This window comes from Manis pentadactyla, chromosome 13 (genome assembly GCF_030020395.1).
Source record: "Manis pentadactyla isolate mManPen7 chromosome 13, mManPen7.hap1, whole genome shotgun sequence".
Taxonomy (NCBI): Eukaryota; Metazoa; Chordata; class Mammalia; order Pholidota; family Manidae; genus Manis; species Manis pentadactyla.
The window spans coordinates 10,198,670-10,216,699 of NC_080031.1; the positions used below are offsets into that span (position 1 = coordinate 10,198,670).

Consider the following 18,030-nt stretch of genomic DNA (forward strand, 5'->3'; position numbering starts at 1 on the left):
ACCGCTGGATCTGAAGAAAGAGAAGTAATGCTAGGTCTTTTCCCTGAAGGAGTGGTGGACTCTGGTTAGTCCATCCTGTTGCAATATGGACCTCTAGATGGATGGGTATTGTGGTAGTATTCTACTTACTGTGTTCCCCCATTTAGAAACATTGTGTTCCTCATTGCCTTCATGAAAAATCCAGATTATTTACCCAATATTTAAGACCTATAATAATGAAGCCCCAGCTTAACTTTTATGCTTCTATTTCCCAACACCATACGTCCACTCAAGCATGTCATGCTCATCCATGTAAGATAGTTTGCATATCACAAATGCACCGGAAAGTTTTTGGGCCTGTCCACCATTTCAATGCTATTTCCTTTGCCTCTCTCTGTATATCATCTGCACTGTATCATTCATCTTTATTAGCTCAACTTAGGCACCACCTTCTCTTGAAATTCCTGGCACCCTCTTTGTCTGCATTAATATTATATGTACACGTTTTTTTTTCACCGTGTAGTATATCAATGACAGCTGTCTATCTTCTTCTCAAACTCTCTGCACTAAGCTTTCAGTTCTCCAAGGACAGGGACTGTACCTACGCATCTTTGTGTCCCTACTGCCTAAATCACAATAAGCACATATAATTTTTTAAACTATACAACTAATAAAATATACAAAATAGAAACAAGTATATATTTGTTGGAGAAATGTATGATGTTCATAGTCATTCCTCAAAGATAATGGGGCTTTTTGAAGGAGTGGGGAAAATTACCAATAACATTTTTTTTACACTTCACTCTCTACCATCTTTCAGTCCAGTTAAGACCTAATTAAAATAATGTTTTTTTCTCTTTTTTTAGATCCTGAATTTTTAAATTACTACTTTTCAAACACAAGTATGTAACTACACATAGATGACTAAATATGAATGTGTGTACTATTTTTATGAGTTTATTTTTTCTTTTCCTTTGTTTCCACCCTCCCATTTCATAGGACCTTTAACTTTTCCCCAGTTAACTTTCTAAGTTTTCATACAATTTTACACACTAGCACACACACACACAGTTTTGTAATTTGCTTAGAATGTATAATACTATTACCTATAATATTTTTGCATCTTCCCTTCTCATTCAAAAATACCCTTAGAATATTCCTCCGAGGGAAATGGGTAGCTTTAATTCATTATCTTAAATAGCAGCATAATACTCAGTGAGATGGATATGCTATACCACTATATATATATATGCATCCTATCAATAAGCATTAGCTTCTTTTCTAGATTTTTCAAAATGTTTGCTATATTAAATATGTTATTTAAACATATACACACACATATACATACTAATGTTTTTTGCTATGAAATTATTTCCCAGGAGAAATACTTACTGCTCAAAGAATTTGTAAATATTTACTTCATATAAATGGTGTCACATTTTATTTCTAAATAACTATAATAATGCACATTTTTGGTAACACTACATGAGTACCCTTTTTCTTGCGTCCTCACTAGCAGTACGTATTACCTATTTTTGCCAGTTGGATATTATATGATAGGTCATTACTACATTAATTTATCTTTGTTCTCCAATAAATATAAGGATATTTTCATGCATTTTGGGGCATTTGAATTTGTTCTATAAGTTGCCTATTCTGTTGTTTATCAATTTCTTTTTAATTTTTCTATTATAGAAATTAACCTGTCTTCTGAACTATTTTTTTGGTCAACTTTATTGATTTTACTTATGGTATCTTGCTGTAAAATTTTTTAAATATTCAATGTGCTATAAAGATTTTTAAATATTAAAAGTTTAATTATTTCAATAGATGGAAATATTTGGCTTTTTAATTTATACCTTCTAGATTTCCATACTTGGCTAAAAAAGATACACCACAAGGTTCTTGATCTTGAAATTTTACCAAACTTGGAGGAAATAAGGGAAAAGATAAAAAAAATTTTTTTGGCATTTGAAGAGTCTGTTATTTAATCAAATATTCCATGAAAAAGTTACAATTGCTTAAAGAACGTTTTCCACGGCACCCTAAGAGGGGTGTACTGAGGCGTTGTGTGCCCACTGCCTAGGGCAGCATCTTCCAGGCAGTGCTCATGATGTTCTGCGAATAAAAAGAATAAAACACAACAAAGCAGGTGAATGTGCTTCCATTTCCAAGGAAGGAATTCCATACACCTGTCTCAGAGTCTTTGGTGAACATTTGTGCACTAAAAGCTTTAAATAGTCCAGCTAGAAAGAAATCTGTTCAGCTTCTTGTTTTTATTGATAACAAAAATGTTAAATGAGTTTAACAAGGGAAAGAGAATGGATAGCCTCTTCGGCAACCCAATGGAGAAGCTTTGATGTCAAAGGAGGCTTATATCAAGGGCTGGATTCACTGTAGACCAGTTTTCAACACTGGGCAGTCATTCAGTGAAAATCTCAGTGTTCTCATCTATGAAGCGAGAATGATAATATTTGTTTCAAAGGATTATTGTAATAACTAAACTAATGAACATAAAGCCATTATTTAAAAACACTAATCACAATGTAATGTTTTTTAAAAGAAATGTAACTCAATGTAGAAAGGAACACAATATGGGGACAAAGAAATACATTACCTTGCTATGAAGAAAAGACAGATGTGTTTCTTCTTCATCCTAGAAATTTCACCTGGGTATGAATGGTGAAAATATTGTAGGCATTTGGGGTGGCTAGGTTTTTAAACATTTCTGTCTCCAGAACTGGAAATTTGGAGAGGGCCTGGAAGTGCCAAGCCTTTCTTGGGGAAGTTGATGTATACAAGGCTCCTCATCCTAAACGGTTTACCTCTGACAAGTGCTTGTGAGACCAGGAGGAAAATCATAGGTCTAGGCAGTCTGCTTGGACTTGTAATCCATCTCCTTTTGGCCTGAGAACATTCCTTCCAGGTAGATGAGAGGTAGAATTTATGTTTAACATTCTGTCCAATAATTAATACTCTGCCTGTGATTGTATCTGCTCTTGTATCTTCATCTCTTAGAGATTTGTTGGTATAGGTGGGTGTATAACAAGGCAAGGGAAATTAATAAATACATAAGCCAGAACCACTTAGAGGAAGCAAAGCTGAAGCTTTATATGTTATATGGAAAGAGTCCCGCGGAAGCCCCAGGGATGCTCTCGGCACCAGAGCTGGGTGAGCTTAGCCTGCGAACCACCCCTGCAGGGGGCTGTGACCCAAGTTAGGAAGAAGCAACAAGGCAAGTTAACAGGAGAGGAGAAGGGAAGACATAACTGAGAGGGAAGAATAGTGCAGGAAGTGCTCCCTGGTAAAGCCAAGCCATTGTACATAGTGAGTCCTCTTGCTAATCACCAACTGCCCTTCTGGTAGGCAAAGCACCATGACCATAAATGAAACTGGACACTTACCCCGACACCACACAGAGACTGAAGTTCTTAGGACTTGTTTTCTTTTCTCATGTCACAGAGTCCTGCTATAGCCAATAAGCCACTTCTACTGCCCGATTTTTGTGTTTATATATCTGTGATTGAACTGTTTTGTTGACTGAAAGTCAAAAATGAAATTCATCTGAGAGTACAAACTCTCTGGCTCTGGAAGCAAATCAGGTTTAATGTCATCAGTCTTAAAAGCAAGAGGGTGATGTAATATGCAACTTTATTTGTGGCTTATTGAGCTTAGGGACATCATCAGAAAGATGTAATTGCTCTGTATGCACAGGTCCCCCAAGACCACTGGAGGCTAGGGAGTGCTGGAGCACTCAGTATTTCAGAACCCTTTGCAAAAATAATCACATCATCCTCTGGGCCCACCTATTACTTTATTTCTCAAAAATAGCAAATGTCCAAGGGGCGGAGGCAACATGGTGGCGTGAGTAGGACAGTGGGAATCTCCTCCCAAAAACATATATATTTTTGGAAATACAACAAATACAACTAATCCTAAAAGAGAGACCAGAAGATATAGGAAACAGCCAGACTACAACTACACCAGTGAGAATCCAGCGCCTGGTGGAAGGGGTAAGATACAAGCCCCGGCCCGGCGGGACCCGAGCACACCTCCCCCCAGCTCCCAGCAGGAGGGAGAGGGAGCCCAGAACTGCTAAACACCCAGCCCCAGCCACCCACACCAGAGCGCAGACACAGTGCATGGGTGGAGGGCTGGAAACTAGGGAAATAGGGCAGCAAGACCTCTGAGCAGGTTCGGAAGCTGATGCCCCTGTGACAAAGAAAAGCGAGTGCTTTTTGAAAGTCTTAAAGGGACAGGGACATAACAGCTGGATGGAAACAAAACAGGTCACAGCTCAGTGGCTGGAAATTACAGGGAAAACCAGGCGCACTAAACCCCTGGACAACAGCTCTGAGACCCCTCACGGAGGTAAACACCCAAACAGCCCCCCTGTCCATTACCCCTCCCGGCGCTGCGAAAGCAGAGAAGCAGCCTAAGGCAGACCATGCCCAAAGAAAGGGAAATTCCTCCCTTCCGGCCAGGCAAGACACAAAGACCCAGTCTATATGCAATTACCCAACACAAGCCACTAGGGGTCGCAGTTGTCCAAGTAAAGAAAGGCCAGTAGCAAGTGAAAAGTTTGGCCCTTCCAGCTGACAGTCAATAGCACCTGTCAACATGAAAAGGAAAAAAAATATGATCCAGACAAGACTAACACGGACAGCTTCGGCATCTGCTACATCTTCCCTTGAGAAGGAACCTGGGGAGATAGATTTAACCAGTCTTCCTGAAAAAGAATTCAAAACAAAAGTCATAACCATGCTGATGGACTTGCAGAGAAATATGCAAGAACAAAGGAAGGAGAACACAGAAATAAAACAAGCTCTGGAAGGACTTCAAAACAGAATGGACGAGATGCAAGAGACCATTAATGGACTAGAAAACAGAGAACAGGAACGCAGAGAAGCTGATGCAGAGAGAGATAAAAGGATCTCCAGGAATGAAAGAATTGTAAGAGAGCTGAGTGACCAATCGAAACAGAAAAATATCCGCCTTATAGGGGTACCAGAAGAAGCAGAAGAGAGAAAAAGGGATAGAAAGTGTTTTTGAAGAAATAATTGCCGAAAACTTCCCCAAACTAGGGGAAGAAATGGCCTCTCAGACAACAGAGGTACATGGAACTCCCATGACAAGGGATCCAATGAGGGAAACACCAAGACACATAATAATTAAAATGGCAAAGATCAAAGACAAGGACAAAGTACTAAAGGCAGCCAGAGAGAAAAAAAGGTTACCTATAAAAGGAAAACCCATCAGGCTATCATCAGACTTCTCAACAGAAACCCTACAGGCCAGAAGAGAATGGCATGATATACTTAATGCAATGAAACAGAAGGGCCTCGAACCAAGACTACTGTATCCAGCACGAATATCATTTAAATATGAAGGAGGGATTAAACAATTCCCAGACAAGCAAAAGTTGAGGGAATTTGCCTCCCACAAACCACCTCTACAGGGCATCCTACAGGGACTGCTCTAGATGGGAGCACTCCTAAAAAGAGCACAGAACAAAACACCCAACATATGAAGAAGGGAGGAGGAGGAATAAGAAAAGAGAGAAATAAAGAATCATCAGACCGCGTTTATAATAGCTCAACAAGCGAGTTAAGTTAGACAGTAAGATAGTAAAGAAGCTAACCCTGAACCTTTGGTAACCACAAACTTAAAGCCTGCAATGGCAATAAGTACATACCTTTCAATAATCACCCTAAATTTAAATGGACTGAATTCACCAATCAAAAGACACAGAGTCACTGAATGGATAAAAAAGCAAGATCCATCCATATGCTGATTACAGGAAACTCACCTCAAACCCAAAGACATGCACAGACTTAAAGTCAAAGGATGGAAAAATATATTTCATGCAAACAATAGAGAAAAGAAAGCAGGTGTTGCAATTCTGGTATCAGACAAAACAGATTTCAAAATAAAGAAAGTAACAAAAGACAAAGAAGGACATTACATAATGATAAAGGGCTCAGTCCAAGAAGAGGATATAACCATTAGAAATATATATGCACCCAATACAGGAGCACCAACATACCTGAAACAAATACTAACAGAACTAAAGGAGGAAATAGAATGCAATGCGTTCATTCTAGGAGACGTCAACACACCACTCACTCCAAAGGACAGATCCACCAGACAGAAAATAAGCAAGGACACAGAGGAACTGAACAACACACTAGAACAGATGGACCTAATAGACATCTACAGAACTCTACATCCAAAAGCAACAGGATACACATTCTTCTCAAGTGCACATGGAACATTCTCCAGAATAGACCACATACTAGGCCACAAAAAGAGCCTCAGAAAATTCCAAAATATTGAAATCCTACCAACCAACTTTTCAGACCACAAAGGCATAAAACTAGAAATAAACTGTACAAAGAAAGCAAAAAGGCTCACAAAAACATGGAGGCTTAAAAACACGCTCCTAAATAATCAATGGATCAATGACCAAATCAAAATGGAGATCCAGCAATATATGGAAACAAATGACAACAACACAAAGCCCCAACTACTGTGGGACACAGCAAAAGCAGTCTTAAGAGGAAAGTATATAGCAATCCAGGCATATTTAAAGAAGGAAGAACAATCCCAAATGAATGGTCTAATGTCACAGTTATCGAAATTGGAAAAAGAAGAGCAAATGAGGCCTAAGGTCAGCAGAAGGAGGGACATAATAAAGATTAGAGAAGAAATAAATAAAATTGAGAAGAATAAAACAATAGCAAGAAACAATGAAACCAAGAGCTGGTTCTTCGAGAAAATAAACAAAATAGATAAGCCTCTAGCCAGACTTATTAAGAGGAAAAGAGAGTCAACACAAATCAACAGAATCAGAAACGAGAAAGGAAAAATCATGACGGACATCACAGAAATACAAAGATTTACTAGAGACTACTATGAAAACCTATATGCTAACAAGCTGGGAAACCTAGGAGAAATGGACAACTTCCTAGAAAAATACAACCTTCCAAGACTGACCCAAAAAGAAACAGAAAATCTAAACAGACCAATTACCAGCAAAGAAATTGAAGCAGTAATCAAAAAACTACCAAAGAACAAAACCCCTGGGCCAGATGGATTCACCTCGGAATTTTATCAGACATACAGGGAAGACATAATACCCATTCTCCTTAAAGTTTTCCAAAAAATAGAAGAGGAGGGGACACTCCCAAACTCATTCTATGAAGCCAACATCACCCTAATACCAAAACCAGGCAAAGACCCCACCAAAAAAGAAAACTACAAACCAATATCCCTGACGAATGTAGATGCAAAAATACTCAACAAAATATTAGCAAACCGAATTCAAAAATACATCCAAAGGGTGACACACCATGACCAAGTGGGATTCATCCCAGGGATGCAAGGATGGTACAACATTCGAAAGTCCATTAACATCATCCACCACATCAACAAAAAGAAAGACAAAAACCACATGATCATCTCCATAGATGCTGAAAAAGCATTTGACAAAATTCAACATCCATTCATGATAAAAACTCTCATCAAAATGGGAATAGAGGGCAAGTACATCAACATAATAAAGGCCATTTACGATAAACCCACAGCCAACATTATATTGAACAGCGAGAAGCTGAAAGCTTTTCCTCTGAGATCAGGAACTAGACAGGGATGCCCACTCTCCCCACTGTTATTTAACATAGTACTGGAGGTCCTAGCCACGGCAAGCAGACAAAATAAAAAAATACAAGGAATCCAGATTGGTTAAGAAGAAGTTAAACTGTCACTATTTGCAGATGACATGATATTGTACATATAAAACCCTAAAGACTCCACCACAAAACTACTAGAACTGATATCGGAATACAACAAAGTTGCAGGATACAAAATTAACACACAGAAATCTGTGGCTTTCCTATACACTAACAATGAACCAACAGAAAGAGAAATCAGGAAAACAACTCCATTCACAATTGCATCAGAAAAAATAAAATACCTAGGAATAAACCTAACCAAAGAAGTGAAACACTTATACTCTGAAAACTACAAGTCACTCTTAAGAGAAATTAAAGGGGACACTAACAGATGGAAACTCATCCCATGCTCGTGGCTAGGAAGAATTAATATCGTCAAAATGGCCATCCTGCCCAAAGCAATATACAGATTTGATGCAATCCCTATGAAACTACCAGCAACATTCTTCAATGAACTGGAACAAATAATTCAAAAGTTCATATGGAAACACCAAAGACCCCGAATAGCCAAAGCAATCCTGAGAAAGAAGAATAAAGTAGGGGGGATCTCACTCCCCAACTTCAAGCGCTATTATAAAGCCATAGTAATCAAGACAATTTGGTACTGGAACAAGAACAGAGCCACACACCAATGGAACAGACTAGAGAATCCAGACATTAACCCAGACATATACGGTCAATTAATATTTGATAAAGGAGCCATGGACATACAATGGCAAAATGACAGTCTCTTCAACAGATGGTGCTGGCAAAACTGGACAGCTACATGTAGGAGAATGAAACTGGACCATTGTCTAACCCCATATACAAAAGTAAACTCAAAACAGATCAAAGACCTGAATGTAAGTCATGAAACCATTAAACTCCTGGACAAAAAATAGGCAAAAACCTCTTAGACATAAACATGAGTGATCTCTTCTTGAACATATCTCCCCGGGCAAGGAAAACAATAGCAAAAATGAACAAGTGGGACTATATTAAGCTGAAAAGCTTCTGTACAGCAAAAGATACCATCAATAGAACAAAAAGGAACCCTACAGTACGGGAGAATATATTTGAAAATAACAGATCTGGTAAAGGCTTGACGTCCAGAATATATAAAGAGCTCACACGCCTCAACAAACAAAAAACAAATAACCCAATTAATAAATGGGCAGAGGAACTGTACAGATGGTTCTCCAAAACAGAAATACAGATGGCCAACAGACACGTGAAAAGATGCTCCACATCACTAATTATCAGAGAAATGCAAATTAAAACTACAATGAGGTATCACCTCACACCAGTAAGGATGGCTGCCATCCAAAAGACAAACAACAACAAATGTTGGCGAGGCTGTGGAGAAGGGGGAACCCTCCTACACTGCTGGTGGGAATGTAAATTAGTTCAACCATTGTGGAAAGCAGTATGGAGGTACATCAAAATGCTCAAAACAGACTTACCATTTGGACCCAGGAATTCCACTCCTAGGAATTTACCCTAAGAATGCAGCAATCAAGTTTGAGAAAGACAGATGCACCCCTATGTTTATCGCAGCACTATTTACAATAGCCAAGAATTGGAAGCAACCTAAATGTCCATCGATAGATGAATGGATAAAGAAGATGTGCTACATATACACAATGGAATACTACTCAGTCATAAGAAAAGGGCAGATCATACCATTTGCAGCAACATGGATGGAGCTGGAGGGTATTATGCTCAGTGAAATAAGCCAAGTGGAGAAAGAGAAATACCAAATGATTTCACTCATCTGTGGAGTATAAGAACAAAGGAAAAACTGAAGGAACAAAACAGCAGCAGAATCACAGAACTCAAGAATGGACTAACAGGTACCAAAGGGAAAGGGTCTGGGGAGGATGGGTGGGTAGGGAGGGATAAGGGGGGGTGAAGAAGAAGGGGGGTATTAAGATTAGCAAGCATGGGGGGGTTGGGAGAAAGGGGAGGGCTGTACAACACAGAGAAGACAAGTAGTGATTCTACAACATTTTGCTATGCTGATGGACAGTGACTGTAAAGGGTTTCATAGGGGAGACCTGGTATAGGGGAGAGAATAGTAAACATAATATTCGTCATGTAAGTATAGATTAATGATAACAAAAAAAAAAAGCAGTTCCTGTGTGGTGACCTCCAATGAGTTATACACAATGGTATAAAGGGCATATAAAATTGTAGGCAAAGGGTCTGTTTGTGTTTACACAGAGGATCAAAGCCTAATTTGGCTACCCCGAAAATGAACTAAGATACGATATGAAAAAGAACTTCCAACATCAGCACTCTCTGGAAGACTCATACCTGAAGATGATCATCAAAAAACCCCAACAAAGATCCACGCACTGCTTCAGCTGTAGATGCACTCATCCCACCAGTTCCTGGACTTGCCATGGGAATGAAGAAGGAGATATCTAAGCTGGCCTGTGCATACAGTAAAACAACAAATTTGACTGGATCTATACTGTTGGAACTCAACCAAGAATTAGGAGAAGTGCAAATTGTAGCGCTCCAAAATCTTACAACTACAGACTATCTACTGTTAAAAGAATATATGGGATATGAACAGTCCCCAGGAATGGGTTGTTTTAAATTGTCTGACTTTTCTCAGACTGTTCAAGTCCAGTTGGACAATATCCACTATATCATAGATAAGTTTTCACAAATGCCTAAGGTGCCTAACTGGTTTTCTTGGTTTCACTGGAGATGGCTGGTAATTATAGGTCTGCTTTGGTTATGTAACTGTACTCCTATTATGTTAATGTGTGTACGCAATTTAATTAGTAGTTTAAAACCTATACATGCTGAAGTTACTCTACAAGAAGATATGTCAAAGAAATTATCAATCTTCCCAAGTTTTCTTTCGCTTGCTACTTCTATAGCTTTTCTTCTTCCTTCCTAATTACAACCCTTAAATAGAATTCGTGCCTCATATCGAATTTACCGAGTATCATAATTCTTCCAAGTGGTAAAGATACCTCAAGACAAAAGCTGGGCATAGAAGCCACAGGGCATAAATATGCAAAGAAGTAAAAAGCTAACCTTTTCAAACAATAAGGCTTCTCTCTCACTTACCAACTTTACATTTCCCTGTATGGCCCCGGAAGATGACTGGTTAGCCAGAGACGGGTAAGATTCCTCAAGGGAGGAACAACCTAAGACAGGCACAGTCACAGGGGGGCCATCAGGTGAGAAAGTGGGGATCAACAGAGGTGAGGCTTAGAACCTCACCCCCACTGTTCTGAGAGAAATCTTCTGCATACGTGGATGTTTTGTTGCCCTTGTCTGGCTTGGATTAACACATAGTCTACAGGCACACACTTGATCATCTACATTTGCTCTCTTACAACACTAAACTATGTTTTCTACCTTTATCTTTTATCTACCTACCACTTCAGCATTTTATTAAAAATAATAATAATAAAGAGAGAAATGTGGTAACCACATATAAATCAAGTATAAAAATCAAACGAATATTCATATTTGTACTGATTGTTTATAGTTCATAATGCATGAGCAAAACCAAAAGTTTCTGTGATGACTGCCCTTGTACTGTTCACCATGTAACTTATTCACTATGTAAGAATTTGTTCTCCATGTAAGAACTTGTTCGTTATGCTTCAGAAGATTGGAGACTGATGAAAATTAGGCTTGGGGTGGATTAAAGATTGTGCATTGAGCATTGACTCCCCTATACAGAATTTTATTGTTGTTAACAACCATTTGATCAATAAATATGAGATATGCCCTCTCAAAAAAAAATAGCAAATGTCCTAAAAGATGTTTTTTCTTTTATATTTCCTTGATACTATGAAGATTCTGAAACACAGAGAAATTAGATCAATGATCCCAAAAGTGAGTCTGCATGCAACCAGTTACTTGTTCTATTATTTCATCACTCAGCCAAAAAAAGAAGTGAAGAAAAACAATGAAATGTAAATTTTTCCTAATGCTAAATTTTATTTTTATCAAAGTATAGTTGATGTACAATATTATATTGATTTCAGGTGTGCAACATTGTGATTCAATAATTATAGTCACCACAGTAAGTGTAGTTATCTACTGTCACCATACAAAGATACTACAATATTTTTTACTCTATTCCCTATGCTGTACTTTTCATCCCTGCAGCTTATTTATTTATTGATTGTATGTTTATCCCAATTTATCTCCTTCACCTTTTTCATGCATTCCCCTCTCTCCTCTCCCATGACAACCACCATTTTATTCTCCATGCTTCTGAGTCTATTTTTGTTTAATATGTGAAATCATGTGGTAATTGCTCTTTCTTTGTCTGAGTTATTTCACTTCCTAACACTAAGTTTATTTATTCAAAGTAAAGACCACCCCTTAATTGTCTTTTTTTATAGTAATAAAATCATAAAAAAACATAAAATTTACCACTTTAACCACTTTAAGGGTACAATTCTGTGGCATTAAGTACAATCACACTGTTATGGAATCACCATCCCCCTCCATCTCCAGAACTTTTTCTTCCCCCTCAATGGAAACTCTGTACTCATTAAGCAATAATTCCCCATGCTCCTTCTCCCCAGGCCTTGATAATCATCTTTCCATTTTCTGTCTCTATGGATTTGATTATTCTTGGTGCCACATGAGTGAAATCATACCATGTTTCTCTTTTGGTGTCTGTTTATTTCACTATAACATAATGTCTTCAAGGTTCATCTGTGTTGTAGCAAGGGTGAGAATTTCCTTCTGTTCTAGGGCTGAATAATTTTCCATTGTATGTCTCTGCCACATTTTGTTCATCCACTTATTTGTCAATGGAACTTAGGTTGCTTCCGCCTTTAAGCTAATGTGAATAATGCTGTTATGAGCATGGGTGTACAGACATTCCCTGCCTATTTTTTTTGAGGTTGTCATTTCCAACACTTTATTTTTTGATGTTGTTGGGATTCAAAATAACCTACCATTTCATGATATGGTGCTGACAGTAGATGATAGTTCTATTTCTTGGCTAGTTGCTTGTTTGTTCATTTTGAGTGAATGCCTTTACTTGGCAAACTAAAATTTTGGCAACTCTATGAAGGGCCATAATTGGAATTTTAGTGTCCCAGGAAATTCAAGTCCAAGAGATGTAGAGTTTGGTAACAAACACGGAAGTTCTGTTTGTCTTTCCTGTCCAAGCACTCAGAGCCTTTAAGGTAGAAATCTCCCAAGACCCTGAGAAAGAGTCTCCACAATCTCTTTCCTATTGCACCAACCTTGAATTACCAGAATTCAATTATTGTACTTCTGCTCCTATACTGTTTCCTGTGACAGAGGTTTATGTCACTCAGTGGCTTGAGTAGATTTAATCCATTTTTCATCATTATAGACCCTCCCAAGGTACTTCTTATTCCAGGATAACTGAAGAATGTCTTCTTCTGACTTAGAGCCACCATCCAAGAGAATGGTGACACTTAAGGGCCACCTCCAGCTTTCTTCTGAGTCTCCTAGAAATACCAGCATGTCCCACGTGAACTGCCTTTTCTAATTAAGTGAATGTAAAGCATCCTAGGATCACATTTAAATAATATATTAGCACAGTTGATTCAAAGGTGGATTGTCCCAGTAGTTGTGTGCCAAATCTGCTTCAACTTTAAAATGTAACACTGACTATAACAACTACTCTTTGAAGTATTAGAATTAGCAATACTATTTATAGATGCTAATTTGTAGCAGACATAGAGTAGGAACTCTCCTTATATAATGTTTTCTTTAATTAAAATAACTGTGTGATGCAGAGGAAATCATTGAGACTCTCTGAGCCTCAGTTTCTCATGCATAAGGTAACAAGACTCAACCAAATTATTTTCTAAATTTCTTAGTGGTATAACTTTTATAATAAGGAAGACCAATGCCAAAAGCACAATGGCATTCTTTGAGGTCCACTTAGTCTTTAATTTAGAAGTCATGTTAAAAATCCCTTTGATTTCATTCCAATAATTATTCATGATGAAGAGGTGAAAGAGCTCTGGGTTGGTATCCAGGAGACTTCAACTCTAGTCCTCGTTCATTCTTTATGTTCAAGTCACTTCACATTTCCTGAACTTTAATTTTCTTATCTGTAAAATAGCCCCATCTGCTTCACAAGAAAGTCATAAAATGAGATAATACATAATACAAAACATGTTCTGCAATTTATGAAGCACTATAAGAAGTAAGGAACTAACAAACTCCACAACCCACCTCAAACACAGCCCAGGTCATTTGAACACCTGATGTTCTGCAGTTCATGGGTGTTCTCTCTTCTCACCCACGCAATTATTTTCCTGGACAAAATAATTATTCCGTATGTAAATAGTTCTGGAGTTAGATTTGTTGGCCAGGTGTGACATGTAGCACCTATTTCTGCCAACTTGGAACATAGCTGACTATAATAGAGAAGCTCAGATATAGTGAAAAGAGTGTTTTTAATCAATCTAATGAATCAAACTGTTCCACAAGCAAAGAGAAATAAGATCATTGTGGCTGACTACGAGACTGGTACTTGACATTAAGAACCTACAAATGCTTCTAATGAGTCGCCAGAATTCAGAATATGAAACATAAAGGCATCATTTTTTATATATTGACAGACCTTGATAATTACTTGACCCCTATGAATAACTTTTTTCCAGGCATTTAGACATGTACCCTGAAAGAATTACAATAACATTTTGTGTTTTTTTGTCTAATAGAGTTTCAAGAGTCATTCATTCCATGTTATAGCCTCAGTCAATACTCTGAAAATCCCATAGAGAATATATATAATTTTAAATTAATCTCATAGGTCCCTGTTTCCCTGGGGCTATAGGAGACTGTAAAATGTCTCCCAAAGGTAATGCATCTTCTAACCCCTGGAACCTGTGAATAATACTTTGTATGGCAAGAGGACTTTCCAGGGGTGACTAAGTTAAGGATCTTGAGATGGAGAGAGTATCCTAAATTATCCAGGTGGAACCTAAATGCAATCAGATATACGCTTATAAAAGGAAAGCAGAGGGAAATTTCACACAAAATAGGAGGAAGCAATGTGATCACAGAGGTGGAAATGGAAGTAATGTGGCCACAAGCCCAGGAAAGCCAACAGCAGCTGAGAGAAGTGAGGATAACTTTCGCCCTAAGAGCCTCCAGAAGGAACTAAAAACTCTGCCAACACCTTGATTTTGGCCCATTGACACTATTTTTGGATGTCTCACTTCCAGACCATTTCTCTTGTGGTAGTTGGTTACAGTAGTCACAGGTAACTAATCTAGGGCCTAAGACAAAGATTTGTTATCAGCTCCTTGCAAGAAAGATTTCCCCACACAGGTCGCAGCCCAAGGTATAAACTGTGTAGGCCAAGAAATTAGCAGTGAGACTGGAAGCAGTGTAGGATCTCATCCCACGTACAAATGGTGATGGTATGCAAGTGTGTGATGTGAGAAAAAGTCTTCCATAATTTGAGAAAAAGTGTGCTTCTCTGCAGCTTTCTCCCATTTCACCAGCTCTTCCCTGTGGAAAAATCTACTACAAATTCCACAACTAACCTCAGCCCCTCTATTTGTAAGCTAAGCACCCCCATATTTGTATCTGTCTCTGTTCTCTTTTCTTGCTCTTTCTTTATGAAGCATTTTGTGACCTGATATAGTATATATTTATCTCCCTCTTTATTGTCTTTATTTGAAACTAAAACATAAATCTCATGAAGGCATGGACTTTGTGGTTTTGTTCTTCTTTTTATCACCAGTATGATGAATGTTGCCAGCCATGTACCAGGCTTTTAAAAATATTGTTGAGAATAAATCAATGAATGTATGCCTCCAAGCCCCTTTGTCATGTTCCTTCAATAATAAAATCCTGGAATATGCAGCAGGTCAATGGCCCTTGAAAAATATCCACTGAATAAATTACATTCAAATGGAAGTTGTCTAATTACTATAGGGCAAATCATGACCAGAATTCTTCTCATTCTAAATACTAAAATGTGGTTAATGCAGACAAGCAAGGTAACATTGTTTTTAGGCAGCGACACTACTGACTTACATTAACTCTATTGTCATTAAAAATCCTTAATTCTCTGTGATTAACCAGTGTCTTTTCAAATCTGTTCAATTTTGTAAAAGTATAGAATCTCATATTACCCATGTACATTTCAACCTCATTAAATATGTTCACAACTCCAGCTTCTAGAGGTCTTTGTGGATCATGATTCTGTTCCATTATATGAATGTCTCACAATTTCACATCAGCTGCAAATCTGATGAAAACTTCTTAGAAATTCTCATTCCAGTCATTGACAAGAACCAGAACTGCTAAATCAAATATAGATTGATTCCAAGCTATTCGTGCACATATCGCTAAGACAGAGCTCTATGCTTAAGAGTACAGTGATCTGGAAGTTACACCCTGATGCCCGGAATGATGTCCCAGGGCAAAGAACCCCCAATAAAATTGTGTTTCTGGTCTCAAAGACAGGTGAGCCTCTGCACCAGGAGAAATGGTGGGTATGGGCAAACCAAAGGGTGCTAAAAAACTGGGACTCATACAGAGGGTAGAGAAGAGCTATAAAATTCAGGGAGAAAAAGAAATCCTGTTGCCATTAAAATCATTATTATTTTAGTGCAAAATACAAAACTTAATTTAATTCTACATGAGGAGCCACACTCTAATAGACTTTTTGCTGGGTAGCCAATAGCCTACCTGATGGCCTCCAAAGAGAGGCAATGTGTACTTCAGAATAACTATTATTAATCTTTACTGGATGTGTTTATGTTGTTGATTAGAAGAGATTAGAGACTTTGACGTTGCTTAACCTAACCCTCATCCTAAACCCAGTCTCTCTCTCTTTCTCTGTATCACACACACACACACTCACACACACCCTCACCATCCACCTACAAGTTGTGCTTCATTGTAAGCTACACTCCTCACAGCTCTGTGTTGGTATTCTCAGTATCTCAATATAAAGACTTAGGGACTGAAAAGAACCCCTTTTTTAGTAAGTTTAAGACACCTCTTTTCTCTCCTCCAGGAATTTTGGATCAATTAACATAATCCCTTTTCAAACACAACCCTTAACTCACTCTCTCATTATCAAGCGATTTCAAAATGAATATTTAATTTGATATTAATAATAAGTATCTTCAATATGTTCCTTTTATGTTTATTGTTCCTCCTCCTGCTGACAACTCCTGTTCCTCTAATACATGTAAAATTTCCAAAGATGACATGGGCTAATAGAAACTCTTATTGTTTGCTAGTCTCCAAAAATGCCTCAGTCATTCTCAAGTATAAAATACATGTTTTGTAAATAATGATGCATTTTATCTCAGGAAGAGAGAAAGAAATTACACAAAGGCCATGATGAATCTTCATCTGGTTCATTTTTTCTTGCTCCCTATAAGAATCCCGTTTGTCAGGATAACTACGTGCCCCCAACCACCTTCTTCAGTGCATTCTTCACATCCTTATTCCTTAGGCTGTAGATCAGGGGGTTCAGCATGGGGATCACTGTGGTATAGAACACTGAGGACACCTTCTCCTGGTCCATAGTATTGCTAGAAGGGGGCTTGAAATACATGAATGTTATAGACCCAAAAAAGATTCCCACAGCCATGAGATGGGAGCTACAAGTGCCAAAGGCTTTGGACCGTCCCTCAGTGGAGCGAATACAGAGGATACTAGAGAGGATGAAGGCATAAGAGATGACTACAGCCAACATAGGTGCTAAGGTATTAACTCCTCCAATAATAAACAACAGGATCTCATTGATGTGAGTGCTGGAACAAGAGAGAGTCAACAAGGGGGGAATATCACAAAAGTAATGACGGATGATATGAGACCTGCAGAAGGACAACACTGACATGAGGGTAGTATGAACTGTGGCCCCAAACAAACCCAGTGAATATACCACAACCGTCATTATGGAACAGACCCTATGGGACATGACAATATTGTAAAGCAGTGGGCTGCAAATAGCGACATAACGGTCATATGCCATGGCCGTCAGAAGGTAACCTTCTGCAATGACAAAAATAAGGAAGAAATAAAGCTGAGTCATGCACTCCAGAAAGGAGATAACATTCTTCTCTGACAAAAAGTTCACCAGCATCTTTGGGGTAATGACAGAAGAGTAGCAGAGATCAATAAATGACAAATGACTGAGAAAATAATACATTGGAGAGTGAAGTTGAGAACTGAGAGCAATTAAGAAGATCGTGCCCAGGTTCCCCACCACTGTGACCACATATATTCCAAGGAACAGTAGGAAGAGTGGCAATTGAAGCTCCTGGCGTTTGGTTAACCCTTCAAGAATAAAGTCAGTTACTGAGGAATGATTTGAAGCACTCATATCTTA

General features: G+C 38.3%; 1 protein-coding gene across 1 annotated transcript; it reads right to left on the minus strand.

Annotated features, from left to right (window-relative positions):
- Positions 1 to 15,293: 15,293 nt before the first annotated feature.
- LOC118934565 (olfactory receptor 8D2-like) lies at positions 15,294 to 18,030 on the minus strand. Its single transcript, XM_036930172.2, has 2 exons — positions 17,116 to 18,030; positions 15,294 to 15,347 (listed from the first exon to the last, which is right to left on the minus strand). Exons 1-2 carry the CDS (start codon positions 18,022 to 18,024, stop codon positions 15,294 to 15,296), a joined length of 963 nt encoding a protein of 320 aa, XP_036786067.1. The 5' UTR covers positions 18,025 to 18,030.

Excerpts from the sequence above, each read along its gene's own strand:
- LOC118934565 (XM_036930172.2), bottom strand. The coding sequence starts at position 18,024 with ATGAGTGCTTCAAATCATTCCTCAGTAACTGACTTTATTCTTGAAGGG. Across the intron at positions 15,348-17,115 it reads TGAAGAATGCACTGAAGAAG|ACAATAAAGAGGGAGATAAA; the intron begins GTGGTTGGGGGC and ends TTTCAAATAAAG.